The 26,259-nt window shown below is 38.5% G+C and overlaps 1 protein-coding gene across 1 annotated transcript in view; it reads right to left on the reverse strand.

Moving 5' to 3' along the window:
• The window catches only part of CDYL (chromodomain Y like), a 185,830-nt gene that overhangs the window by 82,855 nt on the left and 76,716 nt on the right, over positions 1 to 26,259 (reverse strand). Inside the window, exon 2 of the mRNA XM_054020530.1 lies at positions 15,304 to 15,970. Within this exon, the coding sequence (XP_053876505.1) occupies positions 15,304 to 15,970 (667 nt within the window). The remainder of the gene's footprint in view (positions 1 to 15,303; positions 15,971 to 26,259) is intronic.

Raw genomic sequence — 26,259 nt, forward strand, 5'->3', positions numbered from 1 at the left:
AACAAATTTCACAAAACCCTGCAGTCTGAAATCTAACTTTATTTGGAGGGGGAGGGAGGGGAGGAGAAGAGGAGAAGGAATTGGAAATTTGAATAAATATATACAGTGTTGGAACTTAAAGGCAGGTTTCTAAACTCCAAGGAATTAACTCTGAAACTAAACACTTTAGGCTTTGCAAACTAGGTCTATGTATGGACCTTTTATCAGGCTCTTAGGAAAGAGAGTCTAAGACAAGCAAGTATCAGTGAAAGATGACCCAACAAAAAAGCACTGGAAGATTTTTAAAAAGCAAAACCCACCACTTACTTTCTTTTTTCCTTTTGTTATATGTGTCATAACATGAAAATGCCTGTGAACAGATTCCCTTCAAATTTGGGGGTGGGGGAGAACCCCCAAATCCCACACATCATCCTTTTGAAAAAGAACATACTAAATTTCAAATGCAAAGGATCTTTTTTTGAGGAATACAGAGGTGGGCCAAAATCAGGCTAATACTGAGAAGCTGATTACAACCTTATCTATGGTAAGATTAGTGTATTTCCATAATTAATATTTGAATAGTTATTCAACATTTAGAAAAATTTATTCTGATGGGCACATGTGGTGGGTTTTCCTTCCAAGATTAATGATCCTGAACTGCCTGAAGCACTTCTTTAGAGTAAAGCAACCATCAATAGAAAGACTAGAAGCCTTTTTTTCTTAAATTAACGTAAGGAAGAGAGTTTAATGTAATGAAGGTGAAAGTAATGGGATTTTAAACAATATTGTTTTTTGTTGTTGTTTTTCTTAAAACTACAAGTACAGGAGATTGCATAGTGTTCTTTGTTTGGGATTTCTATGTTTGCTTGTTTGTTTTTCTTTTGCCAAATAACAGGTTAAAATTCAAACTAGTAGTCCGGTGCTTTGAAGAACAGTGTATTACAAGAAAATTGACTTAAAGAATTATCCCTTTTCATTGTGTCTGTATATGTAAACGAGGGCTGTTAATTAATCACAGTTAACTCAAGTGATCAACACAAAACAAATTAACTAGATTAAAAAATAGTCGTGACTAATCACAGTTTTAATCACACTATTAAACAATAACAGAATACCAATTAAAATTTATCATCAATATTTTTGGATGTTTTTCTACATTTTCAAATATATTGATTTCAATTACAACACAGAATACAAAGTGTACAGTGCTCACTTTATTATTTTTGATTACAAATATTTGCACTGTAAAAAAGAACAAAAGAAATAGTATTTTTCAATTCACCTCATACAAGTTCTGTAGTGCAATCTCTATCTTGAAAGTGCAACTTACAAATGTAGATTTTTTGTTACATAGCTGCACTAAAAACAAAACAATGTAAAACTTTAAAGCCTACAAATCCACTCAGTCCTACTGCTTGTTCAGCCAATTGCTAAAGTAAACAAGTTTCTTTACATTCATGGGAGATAATGCTGCTCATTTCTGTTTTACAAGGTCACCTGAAAGAGAACAGGCATTCACATGGCATTTTTATAGCCGATGTTGCAAGGCATTTATGTGGCAGATGTGCTAAACATTCATATGCCCCTTCATGCTTCAACCACCATTCTGGAGGACACGCTTCCATGCAGAATTTAAATTGGTATTCTATTATTGTTTAACAGTGCAATTAAAATTATGATTAATTGTGACTTTTTTTAATCTTGCAATTTTTAAAAATCATTTGACATCACATTTATAAAGATGCACCATCAATCTGAAAATCCTATTTGTTTGAAAATAATGTATCTAGTATAGCATCAAGTTATAGTTATGATTAACACAACTGAAAGTTGGGGAAAAGGATATATTTTCCCATTTCTTTACTTTGTAGATTTGACAGCACTTAGTGTATAGTCAGTTTCATTGTGTCCAGTATAATCAGGAAGTTTCTACCTTGATGAAAGGACCTTTGTAAACAAACGGTAGAGTAGAAAACCGCCTTTTAAATATTTATTTAAAAAACATTCTTGTACGTACTGTTTAACTGTTTATCAGAAACTGGATTTTTTTTTAATCAATTAAAAAAATCAGGTAGTCTATGTCCCATTAAAGTTGGTTCTCCCCAAATCTTTGCTATTGACTTCAATAAGTCTAGGATTTCTCCCCTGGATTGTGTCCACACATTCCTCTTTCATGAAAATAAACTTCAGAATAATCTTTCTGAATCTATTTTTATTTACAATATGTATATAGTTCCTATTAATTTGTTGATCAAATTTGGATAAAAAACAGGGAAAGTAGCTGAAAAACCTACACCCCTCCACCCACCCACATACTTCCAGGGTGCCAGCAAAACAAAACCTTCAGCAAGCCAGCCTTCTCCTCTTCAGACACTGTTTCCAACTATTGTGCATCTCTGTCTTAACCGCTCTCATTAAATGCATGTTAAGGGTATAGCTCCAAGTTACCATACCCTTGACAAAGGCTCTTCTAAAAGGCTCTTAGACCCTTGGTGAGGTGTTAAATAACATTACATCCTGGATTAGAAACTGGTTAAACAACAGAAAACAAACAGTTCATTTTCACTGTTTAATTAATTCTACACTGTTAATTTTCAGCATGACAACGGCTGACTGTCCGTGTTGTTTAATACATTTATTAATTAACTGAATAGCGAATGTGAACAAGGTGGTTGCAACATTTCAGGACCACATTTTATTCTGGTTAAGAACAGAAAAAGCTGAAAAACTTCAGAGTGACCTAACAAAGACAGGTGAACGGACAAGCTGGATGGCAGATTTAAAATGCTGCAATGCACTGCACACTGGAAGGAATAATTTGAACTATTCAAACACATCGCTGGGTTCTAAATGAACTGCAACCACTCAGGAAGAAGACCTGGGCATCATTGTGGACTTTTGCTCATTCAGCTCTAGATGAATTTGTTAAGTGCTATCACACAGACAACGGAGAATACACAGGAGCATATACTATTATATTTTTGATAAAAATGGTGAAAGTAAAAACCAAACCAAACCAAGATGACTTTACTCAATAGATTTTAATTCAATTCATAGCAGATGAAATGTGTGTCTAAACTACTTTATCATTAAATAGTTATATTGAGGCCAACCAGGTCAGAGCCCCGCTGTACTGTACAAACAGAGAAAATGACAGTCCCAGCCCCCCAAAAAATTATAATCCAAAAAGAGACCATACTACTATAAAAATATTACATCTTTGAATTGAAGATTTTATCACACGCTTGAATGAATAAATTCATTAGCCAAATATACACAATAAACACTTTAGACTGAGTAGTGATTTTCATCCAAGTATCTCAAAATGATTTACATATCATTCAGACTCACAACACACCAAACAGGTGGGGAAGAAGTTTAATCTTATTATAATTGGGTAAATGGAGGTACAGTTAAATTAAATGACATGTCTTAGATTATATGACAAACTGGTGGCAGAGCAGGGAACAGAAATGAGGAACTATTTAACATTTAATATGAAAACACTAGTAGTGCTGACAGATTCTCCTCATAATGGAGGCAAGATATGAAAAGCATGAAGAAAATACTGTATTTCTGAACAGTTCTTAGTGAAAATGTATGTATCTACTGTACATCTGTATGTACCTGCTTACTGTATACAGTTTATGTGGATATGAAATAAGTGGACAATTTGACAATAAATCATATTGTCCGCTTATTTTATATCCACAAACAATATTTTTATTGTTTTATTGAAATGATATCCACTAAAAACACATCTAGGGTCTGTTCCAAAGCCAATGGAGTCTTTCCATTGACTTCAAAGGTCTTTTGATCAGGACCCCAGTGCACAGTAGATATAGTCATGAATCATAAAAGTGAAGGAATGTTCAGATCTGGGATTTTGCTTTGGACCCATCAGTTAAGTATATTAATATTAAAAAAAATAAAGGATTTGGATCAATTTGTATTTTTGAAGTAAGTATGTTGCTTCAATTTTACATGATCATTTCTAAGAAAGAGAAAGGTGAACAATGACTCCCTTATCTAATATACTATACCATCTATAATTGCCTATTTTGCCTGAATTACTTACATAAAATGTCACCACAATATCTATTTCTAGTCCAAATTTACCAAATTTTCAAACATATTGCATCTAATATTTAAATTTGAAAACCAAAATATAGGCTTTTTTTAGCAAGTCATTTAAAGCATTTAAGGTAGTGGAGGTTTTCTATTACTTGTGTTACTACAAATAGAATCACACTGAAATAATAACTCAAAATGTCAAATTTAATGATTGTAAGATGTCTGGAGCTGTTACCTAAATATCAAACTTAAAAAATCCAGCACATTTTGCACACATTGAGAGAAATAAGGATTTCATTTTCCTAGGCATTGTGCCACTAAGGCACTAATGTCTGTAGTAACAGGTGCAAATAAAATTTGTACCAGCTAAGCATTTTCAAAGAAGGGTGTAATCAGGTTGAAAATAACTTTGGAAAATATGGCAAAACAAAATAGCTGAAGGCAATTGCATAGTCTTGTATGGACATTTAAAGGGCCGTTTCGTCTGAGAGGATCTTGAAATTATAGTCTGGAACATATTGGAAAATCGTTCTAATGTGTTGCCAATCTGTAGCACATCACCACCTATCTGAAAAATCTCTATCTCCTTGCAAGAGTAGATAAGGTTGGTCATCTGATCTGCATAAGAAGCCTCTGAATATTAGTGGGCCTAGGTAACACTGAAAACTACTTCCCTGACTTTACTTTCTATTATTATTGTTTCTTATGACACATCTATTGATTTGGCAGAGATTGATGAATTGTGTATAGGGAAAAAGTAGTAATTCCTTATAAAGAGCAAAGAATACACTTATTTGCTGATGTAGCCAAGGTTCCTCAAGCTTGGAGAAAGGTTACTTTTCTTCATGGTAATTTTATGTCTGTGCACTTTATCATGGCTGTCTTATTTCCTACTAAACTGAGACACTGTAAAGACAAGAGATTTTTATATATATAATTTTTAACTCAAAAGTCTCTTTATATCTCCCAGATGCTGCCCTATTTGATTCTGTGATAGTCACATTGTGAGCTGTTGTCTGCAGCTGTTTTTTCTGCCTAGTGTAAAATAACTGACTTATGTTCTAGATAGGTTTATAGGTTTAATTTTTGGATAATGATATTTTTTGCTTTGCAATTAAATAAAAAAATAATTTCAAACTACTAGGGTCAGTGGAATGGTTGCAAAACAGTAGTTTTTGCATTAGACCGTATATTACATGGGATATTTCAGAGTTGCTAAGCCAATATTTTCTGCTGCCTAGTATTTTCCTAGTAATACATTTTTCATTACATGTTGTGTTTTAGTGTGAATAATGCACAAATTAATATGCAGTATTTTGACTCCCAAGTTTCTTCACAATACAGCTGTGTCTGAATGTTATTAAAGCTAACCTATTTATCCTGTCCTCATACTGTTTCCCGCCACATCCGTGCACCTATGATTGTCTGAGTATTGCACTGTGCCAGGTCACTGGAAGAACATTCATGCTCAAGCAGCAGGCATCACAGGAGATGATTCATATTTTGAAGCTCTCTACCACAGTCACAGGTACTGGAGCCAGTGACGTAGTCCCACTTGATCATCGTGTCTCTGGATGAGCCAACTCCAGTGAGGAGTCAATTAAGGCAATGTCACGTAGGCCAGGACTGATCTGCACCAGGTGGTAGGTGCTTAACTGGTGGAAGCCAGTCCCTGTCAGCCTTAAAGGTTGTGAATCCTGCTAAACACCTCGTACTACCACTTTCCCACTTCTTATTAATGTTAATTAATTAACATTAATAATCACAACAAAACCCCCATAAGCCTTGTCTGTTTCACTCAGTGTGGAAATAGGACAGTGAGACACTTCAGGGACAAGTGACATTGAATTCACCACAGACTTAACATTATTTGAGTCATACACTGTTTTAAAAATGCTCAGCCTTCTTTATGGGGAAGACAATCACTTGCAATAACAGAGGTGCATAGTGTTAAAATGATGCTTTTATATTCCGTACACACTTATTTATGGAAGGGTGAGAAGCAGTGAACTCCATGTATAATTCCTGCATGCTTTAGGCTCAGCACATCCAGCTGTGTGTAGCAGACAACCAGTTGGAATATGCACTGATAACCAACCTGCTCTATTGTATGCCATGCATGACTGACACTTGAGCTATGCCCTTGAATGTTTTGGTTTGGTACTATTTAAGATGATTCTGGATCCCACTTTTCTAACTGTACAGAAGGGTGTCTTGCAGTAGAAGTGTAGGCTGGCTGCCTGTCTGTATCAATAATTGAGGTGAGTCACCTTCAAGGCCTGGGGTTGGTAGAATTTTCTTTATCTTAGTGTTAAATGAGTGGAAAAGAATTAAGGCTAAAATTGCTTTCTGTACTGAAAACTGCAACCTACATAATGTATGTTTACACTGCAACAGGGAGCGAGCGGGGCTCAAGCTAGTTCTCTAAGAGTAACAGTGACCTTGTGCTTTGGGCTGGAGCTTGGGCTATCAAGCCGAGGGGGGTCTCGGTGGTCTTGAGAGCCTGAGCTGCAAAATCCACATTGCTATGTTTAGTGTGTTAGCTCAAGCCCCACTAGCACAAGTCTGTCTACCTGGGCTGGGAGACTCACTCCTAGCTGCAATATAGCCACATACATATACTCTAAATTATACTTTTGACAACAGGTCCTCACAGGTGCTACTTCTTTTTGCAGACCGAAATTATTTCAGCATTCATTAAAACCTTATTTCATAGTGAATATGGTTGCCATTTGGAAATACTCCAAATGTTAATATGGGCCATAAGAAACAAAGAAATTGACAGGAATTGTGCAATCACGTGTGTGGACAAATGCCAATTACACAACAGGCAAGTTGGATGCCTCCAGGGAACAGCAGAGAGCAGACCAAGGCAGCATGTCTGAAGGCTGCAAGGAAACAGAAATCTAGTGGGAGTTGAATAAATATGTTTTATCATTTAGTACCGTTTTCCTCTCTACTCTGTGAGGGAATCATGAAGGCACACAGCCAAACATTACACCTGCCTCCTTTCCCCAATAGACAATGAAGAAGCAGTTTGTCCATGAGACCCTCTGGCAGATTCTCCCTCTCATAGACTAACAGGCCAACATCCCAGACATTTCTGTCTGATATGGGTATCACAGATTTAAGGAGTTTTAGGAGGCTTTTCAGACTGTTTGTACTCTCCTTAATAGCCTCTTTTCATTACATACATATTATAAACAAAACTCACTGGGATGCCATGGGATGAACACAATTTCTATTGTTTATCACTTTCGTTAGCGACACCTGGGACATTTGCCCAGATATCTCAGCCTTTCTCTGACTTCTGGAACATCAGTGTTGATGACTTTGATTGCTCTGAGCCCTCTCTTCCCTTTCTATCATTGATAGAAAAGATTAAAAATAGAAAGGAGCATAAACTCTGGCAAATGAAGTGTAAAAGTATAATTAGGAAGGCCAAAAAAGAATTTGAAGAACAGTTAACCAAAGACTCAAAAAGTAATAGCGAAAAAAAAAAAAAAAAAGTAAGTACATCAGAAGCAGGAAGCCTGGTAAACAACCAGTGGGGCCACTGGACGATCGAGATGCTAAAGGAGCACTCAAGGACAATAAGGCCATTGCAGAGAAGCTAACTGAATTCTTTGCATTGATCTTCACAGCTGAGGATGTGAGGGAAATTTCCAAACCTGAGCCATTCTTTTTAGGTGACAAATCTGAGGAATTGTCCCAGATTGAGGTGTCATTAGAGGAGGTTTTGGAACAAACTGATAAACTAAACAGTAATAAGTCACCAGGACCAGATGGTATTCACCCAAGAGTTCTGAAGGAACTCAAATGTGAAATTGCAGAACTACTAATGGTAGTTTGTAACGTATCATTTAAATCAGCTTCTATACCAAATGACTGGAGGATAGCTAATGTGATACCAATTTTTTAAAAGGGCTTCAGAGGTGATCCTGGCAATTACAGGCTGGTAAACCTGACTTCAGTACCAGGCAAACTGGTTGAAACTATAGTAAAGAACAAAATTGTCAGATACATAGATGAACATAATTTGTTGGGAAAGAGTCAACATGCTTTTTGTAAAGAGAAATCATGCCTCACCAATCTACTAGAATTGTTTGAGGGAGGTCAACAAGCATGTGGACAAGGGGGATCCAGTGGTTATAGTGTACTTAAGATTTTCAGAAAGCCTTTGACAAAGTCCCTCACCAAAGGCTCTTAAGCAAAGTAAGCTTTCATGGAGTAAGAGGGAAGGTCTTCTCATGGATTGGTAACTGGTTAAAAGATAGGAAACAAAGGATAGAAATAAATGGTCAGTTCTTGGACTGGATAGAGGTAAATAGTGGTGTCCCCCAGGGGTCTGTACTGGGACCAGTTCTATTCAACATATTCATAACGGATCTGGAAAAAGGGGTAAACAATGAGGTGGCAAAATTTGGAGGGGATATAAAACTACTCAAGATAGTTAAGTCTTAAGCAGACTGCGAAGAGCTACAAAAGGATCTCAGAAAACTGGGTGACTACGCAACAAAATGACAGATGAAATTCAACGTTGATAAATGCAAAGTAATGCACATAGTAAAACATAATCCCAACTATACATATAAAATGATGGGTCTAAATTAGCAGTTACCACTCAAGAAAGAGATTTTGGAGTCATTGTGGATAGTTCTCTGAAAACATCCACTCAATGTGCAGCGGCATTCAAAAAAAGCAAACAGAATGCTGGGAATCATTAAGAAAGGGATAGATAATCAGACAGAAAATATCATATTGCCTCTATATAAATCCATGGTATGCCCGCATCTGGAATACTGGGGCGACCACATCTACACACCCCATCTCAAAAAAGATGTATTAGAATTGCAAATGGCTCAGAAAAGGACAAAAAAAATGATTAGGGGTATGGAACGGCTTCCATATGAGGAGGGATTAATAAAAGTGGGACTTTTTAGCTTGAAAAAGAGACGACTAAGGAGAGATATGAAAGAGGTCTATAAAATCATGACTGGTATGGAGGAAGTAAATAAGAAAGTGTTATTTACTCCTACTCAGAACACAAGAACTAGGGGTCACCAAATGAAATTAATAGGCAGCAGGTTTAAAACAAACAAAAGGAAGTATTTTTTTCACACAACGCACAGTCAACCTGTGGAACTCATTGCCAGAGGATGTTGTGAAGGCCAAGACTATAAGAGGGTTCAAAAAAGAACTAGATAAGTTCATGGAGTGTAGGTCCAGTAATGGTTATTAGCCAGGATGGACAGCAATGGTGTCTCTAGCCTCTGTTTGCCAGAAGCTGGGAATGGGCAACAAGGAATGGATCATTTGATGATTACCTGTTCTGCTGATTTCCTCTGGGACACGTGTCATTGGTCACTGTCAGAAGACAGGATACTAGGCTAGATGGACTTTGGTCTGACCCAGTATGGCCGTTCTTATGTTGATTTTCTCCCATGATTCACTCTCCTTCACCCTTTTGCCCCTTTCCCATAACAAAGTCCTCCTTGCCAATCCCCAGCCCTAGGAAACCCCCAACATCTCCTCCTCTGCTCCTGCTCTGTCTTTGCAGAGCATCTCTGGCAGAAATCCCGTGACCAGCCTGATTTTCTCCACTATAAATTCATTCTTTCCGCCTTCAGTTCTGCCATTTTCCTGGCTAAACAACTCTATTTCTCCTACTTGACTGGATCCCACCTCCTCAATGCAATTGGAGGAGAGGGATTCCAGACAGCAATTGTAGACAGCATGTTCAATGAACTTAGAGATGAAAGGGAGATGGGAAAGTAGGTGGAGATGGAAGCGGGGTCAAGTGTGGGTTGCCTTTAAAAAAAAAAAAAAAAAAAAAGATGGAAGAGACTAAAGCATGTTTATATCCTGAGGGGGAGGGGAAAAAAAAAAAAGAGTTCCTTTCTTTCTATACCATACTACAACCTCTACAATTTGACTTTTGCTCCTTCCACTCCACTGAAATTGCTCTCACCAAATTCTTTAATGACCTCTTCCTAGCTGAAACTCAGAAGGAATACCCATCCTCCTTTTCCTTGACCCCACTGGCTGTCTTTGACAGACTTGATCATGTTTTTCTTCTTAAATCTTGTCTTCTGTTGGCTTCTGCTACTCTCTCCTCTCCTGGTTCTCCTCCTACCTCGCTAATTGCGCCTTCAGTGTGTCCTTCAGAGATTCCTCCCTGATAGCTTTCTGTGGAGGTTCCACAGGGTTCTGTCCCTCGTCCGCCGGTCTTCTGACTTTACACTTAACCTCTGGGTTCTCTCATCCACAAACACAAATTCAGCTTCCACCTCTATGCTGACCTCTCTACTCCAGACCTATTCCGTCTGACCAAAATAAAATCTTGGCCTGTTCCTCTAACATCTGCTTGTGGATGTCTACCCATTAGCTAGAGTACAACATGGCTAAAACGGAGCTCTTAATCTTCACCCCTACGTCCTTTCTTGATCACTGTGGACACCACCACCATCCTGCCTGTCAGTCAGGCCATTAACCTAAGCATCATCTTTAACTCAAACCTCTCATTAGGTCCTCACATCCAGGCTATGTCTAAATCCTGCAGATTCTTTCTGCATAACCGCTGAAAGGCACAGCCTTTCCAACCCATCCACAGAGCTAAAACCTTATCCAGGCTCTCACCATCTCACTTATCAATTACAGCAACTTTCTTTTCTCTGGACTTGTGTGATGCTGTATGATTGAAACATGACCAGTTATATCATTAATATTGCCACTGTTAGTCAACTGCAACAAATCTTGTACAAGGTATATCATGTAAGGTGTCAATGGAAAAGTTATGATTTACTGAATATGATTAGTTTCAGAGTAACAGCCGTGTTAGTCTGTATCCGCAAAAAGAAGAACAGGAGTACTTGTGGCACCTTAGAGACTAACAAATTTATTAGAGCATAAGCTTTCGTGGACTACAGCCCACTTCTTCGGATGCTAGATGCAATTGTGGCTGTTACTGGCACTGGTAGTTGTGGCACTAATGGATGCTATATGCATCCGAAGAAGTGGGCTGTAGTCCACGAAAGCTTATGCTCTAATAAATTTGTTAGTCTCTAAGGTGCCACAAGTACTCCTGTTCTTCTTTTTGTGAATATGATTATCCTCTTGGTAATGCATGTATCATTTTTGTATCTGAAGTTATGAATATTGACTGTGTACCAGTATTTCAAATGTATTTGCTCCTGGGGTAACCCCCACCCGGTAATTTCCATACTGTCTAGCCAGCACACTGTGAATGGACCATTAACTAACACAATGGGCCATAGAAAAAGCAGTGAGTCTTCTTTTGGACACCTTAGCCAGAATATGGGTGAGTAACAGCTGATCCTATGACTCATCAAAGCATTCAAGGGCATGTCACTTGCTCATGTGACCCTGGGCTCCATCTTGTGCTTGTAATTTTCCACAAACCATGACTGAGAGCAGTCCCTCCACATGGGAGAAGGTATAAAAAACTCTGGAAGCATCTCCATTTTGCCTCTTTCCAGCTCTGATCTCTGGATTATGGACTTACACTAAAAGAAGTATTCCAACCAATGGACCGAGGACTTTTAAATCTTTTCGAAGTTACCAGAGATTTTACAAGCCAGCAGTTTAATCCATCACTGCTTCAAACCTGATACAAGAACTATGCAATGGTTGTATGTACTTGATTCATTTTACCATTTTAACTCTCTCCTCCTCCTCCTTTTTGCTTATAAATGAACTTTTAGATATTAGATACTAAAGGATTGGTAACAGCGTGATTATTGGGTCAGATCTGAGTTTTATATTGACTTGGCTATCTGGCTGACCTTGTGAGATTAGAAGAACCTGTTTGATTAAATTGGTTTTCAATAACCACACATCATTAAGTCTAGTGTCTAGATGGTAAAACAAAGGCTGGGATACTTAAAGAGATTGCATTTCTGACTTCTAGTTAACCAGTGTCGTGAGACAGAAGTTTACTTTTGTTACTGGCTTGGTATATCTTATGGAAGAACCACCACCAGTTTGGGGTGGGTCTGCCCCATTTCTCAGCAGTTTGTCCTAAATCTGGTATTCTCAGCTGTGACTCACTGAGGCACGGTGACAACTTGACAAATGCAAGCTTGTCCCACTCATATCTATTTAGAATGCTGCTGCAAAGATCATTTTGCTAGCTTGACATTTTGATCATATCACCCCGTTTGCATTTCTCCACCAACTCTCTTCTTTATTGCACATCAAACAGGAGCTATTTGTCTTCACTTTCAAGGCCCTTTACAGACTTTCCCCACCATACCCATAATCTCTCACTTGCTACAGAGATGTTGACTCCTGCCTTGGATCGGCCCACATTGCCAGCCTCCATTGGGCACTTATTAAATTTTCAAACAAGCATTATTGTGCTTCCTCGCATGCCATCCCTCATGCTTGGGAGGAATTGCCCATAAACACCCACAAAGGTACCTCATTATCCTCCTTCACATCCCTTTCTTCTTTGTCCATGATTTCTACAAAAAACTTGGTAACAGCTATGTTCTGAGACCACTGCCTATCATGCTGACCAATATTGTCTCATTCTTTCCTCACACTCCCCCATCTGTCTGTATCCATCTGTTGTCTCTTGCCATATTCTTAGACTGTAAGCTCTCTGGTGCAGGGACCATCTTTTGTTCTGTGTTTCTACAGCACCTAGCACAATGGGGCCCTGGTCCATGACTAGTGATCCTAGCTGCTACAGTAATGCAAATAAATAAAATTATTAATAATAATGATGATCTAGGCCCTGGGTTTCCTCTGCACATGCATTGTTTCAAGGTGTGTGCTCTCAATGTACATTAGATAAGTAGAGCTGGGTGGGTAAATGGTTTTCCCATCCCAAAAGGTCAAAAGATTTTCATGAACTGACAATCTGAAAATTATTTTGGTACAAGTCAATCGAAACCTTTTGTGTCCATAATTTGGAAGTATTTAATTTTTACTTCAGCGTAGTGATTTAATGTTTTACTATAATTAGCTTAAATTTTAAAACTAAAAGTAGTTATGAACTGAAAAAATTGAATGTTTTGTTTTGAAAAATGTCAAAACGTCCCACTCTGACAAATCAAACTTTTTTCCAAAAACTTTTTGAAACCAGATATTTGTTAAAAATCGACCATTTCCCACAGTTTTAGTTTCAACGATCTGGCATTTTCCAACAAAAAACGCTTTGTGGAAAAATTCCCAACCAGCTCGAATAATAAGTTTGTTTTGAAAATATCACATGGTTTAGTCCTCCTGACTACATTCCCTTCTCCCCCCTCCTTTTTGTCCTACTGTATCTGCACCTGTGAAGAAGAGCCAGAACATTCACACAGTGCCACAATCCTAAGTGTTAATAGGTGGGCTTTTAAAGACATTCCTGAGATGATGTTTGGTTGACATGACAGTATATTGACTACCTGGCCAGTGTATCTACATCTTCTGAAATGCATGACAGCAGTTGAGAGAAACAGTGACACCTTAGCAAATATACAGGTATAAGCACCTGACACAATACCACTTATCCTCTACATGACTGAAACATCCTTCATTTCTATTCATGTGAGACTCCATGCAATTCTCCTCTCTCCACTTTCACTGGAGGCACTGTACTGTTCCCTATATTGCCAATGCTACTAATGCAGAAGGACTGGATTTTGGAAATGGTTTTGTCATTTGTGGCCAGTGATTTGCCTGACAAGGTTCCTTGTTTCCTCTGTTTCTTTCTCTGGATGCTAGGAGGCAACTACACTGAAGAGAGAGTACATTTGTCAGTTCACAGTGGGCATCCATACAACACTTTCTCACCATATCAGTTATCACAAAACCATTGCATGTGCACACACCTCTAGTTCATCTACATCAGCGACTTATTGACAGTAAGTTTCATACATTGCAGTCTCTTATGTTTATCTCCAGCTTCTGTTTGTGTCCTTTGAGGTTCACATTCCACATTCAGCCCATGCACAGCAAGAGATAGTCCTGTCACCAAAGCGTGCATTAAAATGATGCCCTAGTTCATCTGAAGCACAGTGGATTAATTTGTGACCTGACACCACAGCTCCTAGAATGAGTTCCTCACTGCCCACTGCGTTCCAAACTCTCCTATTATGCCTGGGTTTTCAGAAACTCTGAATAGGAGCAACAATGTGTATGAGTTACAGGCGGAAGTGAAGTCCTCAGAACAATCTCTTTTGTGCCCATTTGTTGTGCCTGTAGCTGCTATGTTTGCGAGGCCCAATTCTTAGTTTCCAAAACATTTTTGTCATCCCTTCAACCTCAATAGCACACCTGCAGATTTTGGCCTCTGCATCACATTTGCAGATGCAATTTTACACTTTAGAAAATGTAGCCCTAAAAGTGCACTCACAAGAATATTTACAATTGTACAGAACAGTCTAAATATGTTTACAGTTATTCTTCCCCTTTAAAGAATAAAGACTTGGGAAACCAAAGGGATGAACATGAAGTTTTTAAACAGGTTTCAATTATTAAAAAGCAGTTTGTCCTTTTATGGTGTTACAAGTTTTGTAAAACCACTTGAATAAATTCATAGTAGGTCATTGAGATATTAGTAAATTTGGTCTTTAATCTAAATGAACTTTCAATGTAAAGTGAATTATATACAGCCAAATACTGCTAAATATAATCAAAATGCAAGACAGAATTCAGTTCAGAAAGTGCATCTATCTGCCCAATTGGCTCAAATTTGCACAGAAACCAACCATAAGAACATTATTATTTAAACCATATAATTCTGATGGCTTTAATCCAAGCAACAGTTAGGCAAAAAGATATGTAAACCAAAAGAGAGAGAACCACTGTGAAGAACTCCTACTAAAAATTACGTGACTATTTCCATCATTTATATTCCTAGCATTCATGACAAATTTGAGTCTCACCTATTTAGAGAAATTTAAAGCAATGATGTAATCTTTGGGAATGGTACACTGATGTCAAGTCAAACACAGATGTATCTTATATTGATTTTTAAAACACAAATGCCAGTGGAATTCAGTGAAGAAAGCAAAAACTGGCAAACCTCTCAAAGGCTTCCACAGTCACAGTTATTTTAAAATAAAGCAATTGCGAAATTCTCCAGATTTGGTTTAGTACAGCAGTTATTCTCTCCATCAATCAATATACTGCTCAAACAGGTCAGCTGAACAAGTAATTGTTTGCATATGACAAATAACAAAAAAGAGTCCAGCCAAAAGGCTAATCTACATAAAAGTGTCAAACGTATACACTTACCTTTTCCATTTATTGTTAATGCTGATGCAATTGTGGCTGTTACTGGCACTGGTAGTTGTGGCACTAATGGATGTATTCTTGGCCGGCTCCCCATCCTAGCACGCTCTGCACCGGGTCCTAATAAAGCTCCCACCGGTTTTTCTGCTGCCACTTCTGGTGCGACAGAGTCTTCTTGATCCTGTTCTATGTGGTCCAATTTATCAGGGCTTTCATTTTGAAAGTCATCAACTGCTGTCCTGCTTTTAATAGGACTTTTGGGAACAAGGATTTTAATACCTGATTTTGCAAGGTCCATATTTTTCCTGCCAGAAAGAGATGGTGAATTGTTTTTCCGGAACTTCTGCGTGGCAGTAAACAATTGATTATTTTTTGACTCCTGGTCTTTGCCAATAACTAAAGATTTAGGTGACGTCTTTGAAAAAGAGCTATTGGTAGATCTAGAAATTTGTTTTCTGGCATTATTTGGAGAGGTCCTGTTTGTCCTGGTTAATGTGCTTTCTTTTTGCTTTTCATTGTGACGCCTATTAAATTCATGTATATATTCCTCACAATTTACAAGGTGCTGTTCAGGTTCCCAGGTGTCATCTTCACTCTCATATCCTTTCCATCGCACCAAATATTCTATTTTTCCCTTCTTGTTTTTCCTCTTGTCGACAATTCTCTCTACCTGTTGAAAGGCAAATTAAAAGTTAAACATGGATTTAGATGTAAAGAGGAAAAAATATGAGAAAGCAATTGCACATGGTATTAGATGCATATGGAACACTTTTACAGGAATATAGATTAAAGTATTTTTATGATTCTACCGTGAGATTGTATTCTTCCACTGCTGACTGGCAACGCAGTTTAATGTACCTCAGCTCGTTACTTCGATCTGATAAAAGCTGTCTGGAATATCAAAAATGTTCTGATTCAGAAAATATTTTGTATGTACATGAATCTGAATCTAGCATATCTCAGTTACCACTTTGAGTGAAATCTTGGCCTCACTGGAATCAAGAGATGTTTCGCCACTAACTTTGATGGGGCCAGAGTCCTTTTAACTTCAAGGAAAAAATGTCTTAATATGTTTAGACAGAATGTTTAGATAGCAAACTGTTTATTTTGCAAAACATATTGGTTTAATATTGTTTGATCATCTATTTATTTAGCATGAGTCAGGTGTGAAGTTATTGGTCCTAATGATATATTCTTTGGTGATCAAGGACACTGTATAGCTCAGGAATCAAGGGAGGATATGTGCCATTACATGAGGAAGGCTTTTCTTCTGGCAAAGACAAATAACTGAGGATCAGGAGAACTGGTCCTGATCCTGGCTCTGCCAGACTTGTGTGTGTCCCTGAGCAAATCACTGTGCCTCCGAATGGGAATGGATAGTATTATATCGTACTTTTATAGACAATGCAAGAACAGCCACAGGATTATCAGTTTCTTCTGTTCCACTTCCCCCACAGGAAGTGGTTGCTCACAGGTTGCTCACCCCTTCCATCCTCTCCTATTTTTGTTATGATGCTCCTGCTGCTCCCCTTTCTTCCATGTTCTCCTTGTTTTTGTTTATATGTTTTGTTTTTTAAAAGGGACTCTTACTTTACTGCTTTGACACATCATGAGCAAGGGGCTCCCATATATGACCATACTGAATGCAGGTATCTAGGATTATCTCTGAAGGATACTTCTACACATCTAATTCACAAGTGTGTGGTTAAGCTAAATTAATGTCTATGGAGTGATTAGAAGAATGGAGGGCAATATACAAGTGCAAACATTATTGTTGAATCATATTGCTACTGACAACAAATTGTGTTAAATGTACCTCTTAGTTTTGAATTTATGTATTTAAAATGGCATGTTTGTGTATTGTATTGAACTTCAAATGTTTGTTTCATTTAGACTACATAATTATTTTAACTTCAGCTACAGTAAAATCTATGTGACCTGCTGTAACAGACCTTTGTGATAGACCGCAGGTACTCTACCGTAAATATCCAACCACCGGGATGTTACAAAGGCCAAATGTATAACTGGGTTCAAAAAAGAATTAGGTAAGTTCATGGAAGATAGGTCCATCAATGGCTACTAGCAAAGACGGTCAGGGACGCAACTCCATGCTCTGGCTGTCCCTAAACTTCTGACTGACAAAAGCTAAGACTGGACAACAGGGGATGGATCACTCAATTTCCCTGTTCTGGACTGGATTTGCTCTGGTCTAGATGGACCATTGGTCTGACCCAGCATTCTTACTTATTTGCATTCGACTAAAGCTAATAGAAACTTTTTACCAGAATTCCCTTAATAAACATTACTTTACTGTTCAAATATATGGTACTACTATTTCAATACACAAACAAAATTTGTGAAAAATAAACTGTCAAAACATGTAACTGGTGACATTTTCTAATGGCTAAACAAAGAAAACTTGAAATATTTATAATTTATTTTAGAGCTGATTATATTACTCTTTTATATATTCATGGGACTGATGGAGAATGGGCTAGACATCAGAATATGAAATCAAGGCATTCGCTTTTCCATAAAACAATATATGGAAACCAGCCTGAACAAAAATGTTGTCTCAGAGTGAATGAATAGAAAGTTTACCATATGGATGTAAGGAAGAACAAGCTATCAAGAACTATTGTTAAGACACAGAATGCCTAGAAGTGCTTGTCCGTGTAAACCAAAAATGTTAAATTAAAAGCAAGATGAAAGAACACAAAAACACCAGAATCTTGGTCTTGTATTGTCAGGAGTAGTGATGATGACTCTGTCTTCCTATCTCCATCTTTCTCTTGTGCTTCTAAACCAAAGATAAAAAAAGCACTAACCTCAGAGAAGATGAGCTACAAATAGCGGTAAGGAAATTTATATTCTCTAACTCAAATCTTCATAATGCACACACCTAATAGGGGCTATATCTTTCAAGGATGACCAATTACTAAGTACACGCTCTTTTAAAGTAGTAGGCAATTACACCTGCATACAAAGAGACACCTCAAAGACATAAAAGATAAATTGCTGAACAATAAATACAAATTCTTTTCCTATCCAGATGATTTGTAGAACAGACGCAGCAAAGGCATGAAAAGAACTCTGAACAAAATGTTATGATGGCTCTTTCAAAAGTTTACAACTGAACATTGACTTAATACAGCTTTGAAATTGTACTATGCAGAAGAAAATGCTGCTTTTAACCATCTCAATTCAAATGAAAACAAGCACAGAAACAGTTTTCTTACCTTGTCAAAAAAATTTTTTTTTAAACTTTCTCTTTATTTTTGAGTAGTTTACGTGTAACACAGCACTGTACTGTATTTGCTTTTTAAAAATGTATTTTTAATCTCTGCTGCTGCCTGGTTGTGTAAGTCTGGTTCCAAATGAGGTGTGTGATTGACCGGTCAGTCATAACACTGGTGTTCATAACTCTGATGGTCTATTGTATTTATATTATGATAATGCCTATAAATTTCAATCAAAGATTAGGGCACCGTAAAGACAAGCAATAGAAAACAGTATCTACCTCAGAGAGCCTAATATCTCGATGCCAGACAAGCCATAGCAGGTGGACAAGAAAGACAGATAGACAGACAGGATATGGGTGTATTGGGAAGAAGAGTTTCCTTGTGGCCCTTGCAGGCTGAGCTCGCCACCTTTCTGCAACCTCTGTCCCCCTCACAATGTCGATGTGTGGTAGGACTCAGAATGAGGTGAATCCTGGATGTAGAGTGAGAAGTGCCTACCTTGAATTATGGGTTATATAGTTGGAGCCTTATAACTCCGACATGGAAACCACTTAAATGCCTAGTGTATGATGGAAAGTATGGGTGATGGACAGATAGTACCCTTGCCCTGTGTTTAAGTTAATAAAAGTTGCAGCCTACTGCTTAAAATGCGTCCATGTGTCTGTCCTCATTTCACCAGTGTGTCCGGATCAACAGAGTTGGGCAGAAAGGCAGAAGTCACAGTTCCCTACTTGCCTAACAAATGCTAGATCAGGGGTAGGCAACCTATGGCACACGTGCCAAAGGCGACACGCAAGCTGATTTTCAGTGGCATTCACACTGCTTGGGTCCTAACCACTGGTCTGAAGGTCTCTGCGTTTTAATTTAATTTTAAATGAAGCTTCTTAAACATTTTAAAAACCTGTCTTGAATGTTGGTCTCTGTCTGAGGGGTTGGAGCAGGGGTTACAACCGCATCTGCTCCAACCCCTCAGACAGAGACCAACACCTACAAGATCTTCACCAAGCATTCTCAAAACTACGATGCCCACACAAGGAAATAAAGAAACAAATCAACAGAGCCAGACGTGTACCCAGAAACCTCCTGCTACAAGACAGGCCCAAAAAAGAAACCAACAGAACTCCACTGGCCATCACCTACAGCCCTCAGCTTAAACCTCTCCAACGCATCATCAGTGATCTACAACCCATCCTGGACAATGATCCCTCACTTTCACAGACCTTGGGAGGCAGGCCAGTCCTCGCCCACAGACAACCCGCCAACCTTAAGCATATTCTCACCAGCAACCATGCACCGCACCATAACAACTCTAACTCAGGAACCAACCCATGCAACAAACCTCAATGCCAACTCTGCCCACATATCTACACCAGCAACACCATCACTGGACCTAACCAGATCAGCTACAACATCACCGGCTCATTCACCTGCACATCCACCAACGTTATATATGCCATCATGTGCCAGCAATGCCCCTCTGCTATGTACATGGGCCAAACTGGACAGTCACTACGTAAGAGGATAAATGGACACAGGTCAGATATCAGGAATGGCAATATACAAAAACCTGTAGGAGAACACTTCAACCTCCCTGGCCACACATTAGCAGATGTAAAGGTAGCCATCTTACAGCAAAAAAACTTCAAGACCAGATTCCAAAGAGAAACTGCTGAGCTCCAGTTCATTTGCAAATTTGACACCATCAGATCAGGATTAAACAAAGACTGTGAATGGCTATCCAACTACTGAAGCAGTTTCTCCTCCCTTGGTGTTCACACCTCAACTGCTAGCAGAGCACCTCACCCTCCCTGATTGAACTAACCTCGTTATCTCCATACTGATTTATACCTGCCTCTAGAAATTTCCATTACTTGCATCTGAAGAAGTGAGGTTCTTATCCATGAAAGTTTATGCTCCCAATACTTCTGTTAGTCTTAAAGGTGCCACAGGACCCTCTGTTGCTTTTTGAGGAGAGTTGGCAGTTTTTCAAAGGGACACTATTAAGGGCCCAAAAGCAAGCTATTCCGCTGGTCAGGAAAGATAGAAAATGTGGCAAAAGACCACCTTGGCTTAACCACGAGATCTTGCATGATCTAAAAAATAAAAAGGAGTCATATAAAAAATGGAAACTAGGACAGATTACAAAGGATGAATGTAGGCAAACAACACAGGAATGCAGGGGCAAGATTAGAAAGGCAAAGGCACAAAATGAGCTCAAACTAGCTACAGGAATAAAGGGAAACAAGAAGACTTTTTATCAATACATTAGAAGCAAGAGGAAGACCAAGGACAGGGTAGGCCCACTGCTCAGTGAAGAGGGAGAAACAGTAACAGGAAACTTGGAAATGGCAGAGATGCTTAATGACTTCTTTGTTTCGGTCTTCACCGAGAAGTCTGAAGGAATGCCTAACATAGTGAATGCTAATGGGAAGGGGGTAGGTTTAGCAGATAAAATAAAAAAAGAACAAAGTTAAACATCACTTAGAAAAGTTAGATGCCTGCAAGTCACCAGGGCCTGATGAAATGCATCCTAGAATACTCAAGGAGCTAATAGAAGAGGTATCTGAGCCTCTAGCTATTATCTTTGGAAAATCATGGGAGACGGGAGAGATTCCAGAAGCCTGGAAAAGGGCAAATATAGTGCCCATCTATAAAAAGGGAAATAAAAACAACCCAGGAAACTACAGACCAGTTAGTTTAACTTCTGTGCCAGGGAAGATAATGGAGCAAGTAATTAAGGAAATCATCTTCAAACAAAAAGGTGATAGGGAATAGCCAGCATGGATTTGTAAAGAACAAATCATGTCAAACCAATCTGATAGCTTTCTTTGATAGGATAACAAGTCTTGTGGATAAGGGAGAAGCGGTGGATGTGGTATACCTAGACTTTAGTAAGGCATTTGATATGGTCTCGCATGATATTCTTATCGATAAACCAGACAAATACAATTTAGATGGGGCTACTATAAGGTGGGTGCATAACTGGCTGGATAACCGTACTCAGAGAGTTGTTATTAATGGTTCCCAATCCTGCTGGAAAGGCATAACAAGTGGGGTTCCGCAGGGGTCTGTTTTGGGACCGGCTCTGTTCAATATCTTCATTAACGACTTAGATATTGGCATAGAAAGTACGCTTATTAAGTTTACAGATGATACCAAACTGGGAGGGATTGCAACTGCTTTGGAGGACAGGGTCATAATTCAAAATGATCTGGACAAATTGGAGAAATGGTCTGAGGTAAACAGGATGAAGTTTAACAAAGACAAATGCAAAGTGTTCCACTTAGGAAGGAAAAATCAGTTTCACACATACAGAATGGGAAGAGACTGTCTAGGAAGGAATACGCCAGAAAGGGATCTAGGGGTTATAGTGGACCACAAGCTAAATATGAGTCAACAGTTTGATGCTGTTGCAAAAAAAAGCAAACATGATTCTGGGATGTATTAACAGGTGTGTTGTGAGCAAGACACAAGAAGTCATTCTTCTGCTCTACTCTGCGCTGGTTAGGCCTCAACTGGAGTATTGTGTCCAGTTCTGGACACCGCATTTCAAGAAAGATGTGGAGAAATTGGAGAGGGTCCAGAAAAGAGCAACAAGAATGATTAAAGGTCTTGAGAACATGATCTATGAAGGAAGGCTGAAAGAATTGGGTTTGTTTAGTTTGGAAAAGAGAAAACTGAGAGGGGACATGATAGCAGTTTTCAGGTATCTAAAAGGGTGTCATAAGGAGGAGGGAGAAAATGTGTTCACCTTAGCCTCTAAGGATAGAACAAGAAACAATGGGCTTAAACTGCAGCAAGGGAGGTTTAGGTTGGACATTAGGAAAAAGTTCCTAACTGTCAGGGTGGTTAAACACTGGAATAAATTGCCTAGGGAGGTTGTGGAATCTCCATCTCTGGAGATATTTAAGAGTAGGTTAGATAAATGTCTATCAGGGATGGTCTAGACAGTATTTGGTCCTGCCATGAGGACAGGGGACTGGACTCTATGACCTCTTGAGGTCCCTTCCAGTCCTAGAATCTATGAATAGCTATTATTTAGATTGCTGTAGTGCCCAAAATGTGGTACCGAAGATTGGCTTCCAAACACCAAGTAAAAGATCCAGTCTTTGCGCTGAAGAGAATATATATATTCTAAAAAGACAAAGATAGACTAAAGGTGGGGGCAGGAAAGGTATGTATCAAACAAGCAACATGATATGGGTGGCAACAGGCACACTTCCTAGTTTTATTTATTTTTACACATATTAAATTATCCTTTCCCACCACTCACAATTCAGTTTCAGTTTGAGGTATTAATGTACATTGTTATATAAAGAGAGGCATGTTCTAATAGCCAGAGCACAGGAACACCTGAGTTCTAATCCCAGCTCTGACAGCACACATCTGTGGCTTTAGGCAGGCCACTTAACCTCTGTGTCTCAGTTTTCCCATCTGTAAACTGGTCATAATATGTAGTAGGCAGATTTGCGCGATAGGAGGTCCCAATTTTTACCTCAAAGGTATTCAGTAAAAGACATTTTTAGCCATAGAAATCAACCTTGCTTGGGTGCTTCAGCCTACACCATGAAAAAAGTAATTATGTTCCCCCCAATTGCAACTGCCAGTCACTAGACTTAGTATTGCTGGCTAAAGAAAGAAATTCCGAATTCTAGTGAATGCTTCCCCACACCGCAGACAAAAAAGGCTGCACACACAGTGGCACACTGCTACATCCAACTTGGGTGTTGAGCTTCTGGCTCCAACACACTCAGTCAACTTGGGAAGCAGAATCTCGTTACCAGCTGAATCCAGGTCTCCTGCTTGACACTATTTAGCACAGCTTTTTGGGATGATCCTTAAATTCCTGTTTATGGCATAAATTAGTTGCGTAAGAAGATCACTGGGCAAAGGTACATAAACACAAGTCACTAAAGGCCAAAACAAATTTACAAAACAAAACAAACAATTGACAATTTACTTATTACAAATAATCTTGAAGAAATGCAAAATGATACAACCTCAGAGTTATTTGTATCAGCTCAAGTGGTTAGATAAATGAAATTTAATCACTGAGTCTTGTAAACTGCCAGGTCATTTTGGATCTCTACCAGCAACTTTTTGGCACTTCAGATCAACTTTCAGTCACTGAATCAGAATTTCACTACAATCAGACTTCTTAAAAGTTAAGCAGCAGGTTGTTCTAATATTTGAAATTTAAATATTAATGCACCTTTTTAAAAGAGATTGCTTGCACAAGAAATATAAGCACAAGGATTCTAGGCCACATTTTATAGGACAGTATTTCAGGATGGACTGCAAAATATTTTGTAAATGGTTCTGGACCCTTTTTTCCTAGTTTTTAATGATGAAAGTTCCCTCCTGACACACACACACTTCTCTCATCCCCACCCCTGCAAGGATTTTTTTTTTAAACCTTATAATAATCAAGAACGTCAAGTCTTCTTTCCCTTGAAGTGGTGGTTCTCAGCTTTCAAGGATGCTTATTGTGAGCTCTTGCTTGGTAACAGAAGGATGGAGTTGAACCTTTAACAAACACAACATCTCTAAAGCATTCACATTAGTCATTTTAACTACATAGATGTTAACAATAAACAAAAAGCAAAGACTCTGAAACAGTCTTATTAAAAAAAAATAACTTCCCTTCCTAAATTGCTTTGCTTTCCACCTTTTGATTTTCATCTAGTCTCCATAGCATTTACTTTACATAGCATTTTCCCAGGAAATTGTATTGCGTTTAAATTGTTCCAACATAATTGTCAAGAGCCGAATCAGCTGACATAATGCTGACCATGTCTGACTGGTCAGTCTACACAAGTCAGCATTGGGTCAGCTAGTTGCAGTTAAACCTTGTTGAAGGTGCTGTTGTTTGGACAAGATGTAAAAACCTGATTGACAGATGAACTGCTCAGGGAATTGTTTATTGAATTAGCCTTTAAGTCACCAAGACCAAAGTAAGAGAGACAAAGTAATATTTGGCTGAAGTATATAACTGGACAAATTATTCACTATGAATGTCATATGAGTTTAATTCTTTTTTCTGTTTCTGAATTATCCACAAACATGCCACAATTTTTGCAAATATATTCATTATTCACAATTGTTCAATAAATAGTTTGTGAGAAGAAATTTTAGCCTACAGTTTGTCAGCACATTGATCACTATGCAAATATTTGTCACCAAAGTGCACATAAAAAAAGCTTTTGGGTGTGTTCATGATAGCACTTTTGCTGCAAATGATTACTAATATTTATTCAATGTGCTCAATTATACTGGCTCTAACTATGCAAGAAAATACAAACGTTCTTTCAGAATAGAAATCTAAGAGGTATGTATAATAGAATCAAGAAAGCAACCAGTCCTTCAACTGAGAGACTGTCCCACTCAAATCTCTAAATGTTTCTGTCAATTGTGATGTCTCCAAACAGATGCAATGCTGGGTGGAACATTGTCATGAATGCTATTAATGTGAAACCACTGTTTCTGAAGCAGTACTAAAACATGATCCCGAAGTTCCAGATTGTGATATAGAGGCTCATGGGTGCCAAGACAGAAAGGGTTCACTGTTCTTTACAAGCAACTCCTGTCAGACCTGACAAACTCACTACACTTAATACAGCAATTTTATGGTATTTATCCGTGAAGGTAGCACGCAAGGTTCCTACCGCATGCTTGTAAGTAATCAATACACAATTATTGTGAGGTGTATGTATGGGTAATATTTAAGGAATTGTGACCAGGAGGTCAATGAATGATCTTTCAGTCTCCAACGCAGTGGCAATAGTTTGTGTACACAGATTAAAGTATACTGAATATGGAGGACCATGTGAAGGTTGCCACCATCACTCCTTGCAAGCATCCTTCCCCCAACCATCCAGTGAGAGAGGACTATGTTGTGTGAGTACAAGAAAGCGATCGCTAACCAGGAGCTCGCGCTCCATGACAACCTCATTCACTCGCTTCACACTTGCCTTAAGTCCTGCCAACCATTCTGGACAGCTGGAGAAGCTCTTCTGTCATCCAACTTCAACTCGGAAGACACCTGGTAGGTGCAATGGGCAGGCTCTGATGTAAACAACAAGCACCTCATAGATGACCCTACCATCGAACTGCCAGGTTTCTTGCTCTGCTGAAGACAGTGGACAACCATCAACCATGTTAGCACGTTACATGGAAGAGGAGTACACAACGCACAAATGGAGAATCAAGGATTCACCACAATGTGAACACTGAGACCTCCAAACCATCCAATACATTGTGAACCGAGCGTCCCATCTTTTTATTTCCAGGAGATAGAGCAAAGGTACACTCAGCAGTTCCTGAAGCTCTCAAGTGGATTTCAACCTTTCTATTAACTTGTAAATGTTGCTATTTCCATGCGAAAGAAGATTTAAAGAATAATATAACTATATTTGACAACTATGTCTTATAGTCTTGGATTAAAAGTTAGTTTCCAGGGAATCATATATCTCGATGGGTAACTGGGGATTGTCATACACACTATTGAAGACCTTAATGTATAACCATCTATAAACAAACTTGAAAATGCAACAACACAGAAAGGTCAATGGAAAACCATCAAAGATAAAGTACAAACATCAAAGCCACTTGCAGGTAAAAAGGAACATTATAACAGACAGTGGAGTGCCCTGTCAGGAAATAAAGACAAAAGACTGATTCACGGGTTAGGGAAAGACACTCCATCTGTTCACTCAGG

Source organism: Malaclemys terrapin, chromosome 2 (assembly GCF_027887155.1).
Source record: "Malaclemys terrapin pileata isolate rMalTer1 chromosome 2, rMalTer1.hap1, whole genome shotgun sequence".
NCBI lineage: Eukaryota > Metazoa > Chordata > Testudines > Emydidae > Malaclemys > Malaclemys terrapin.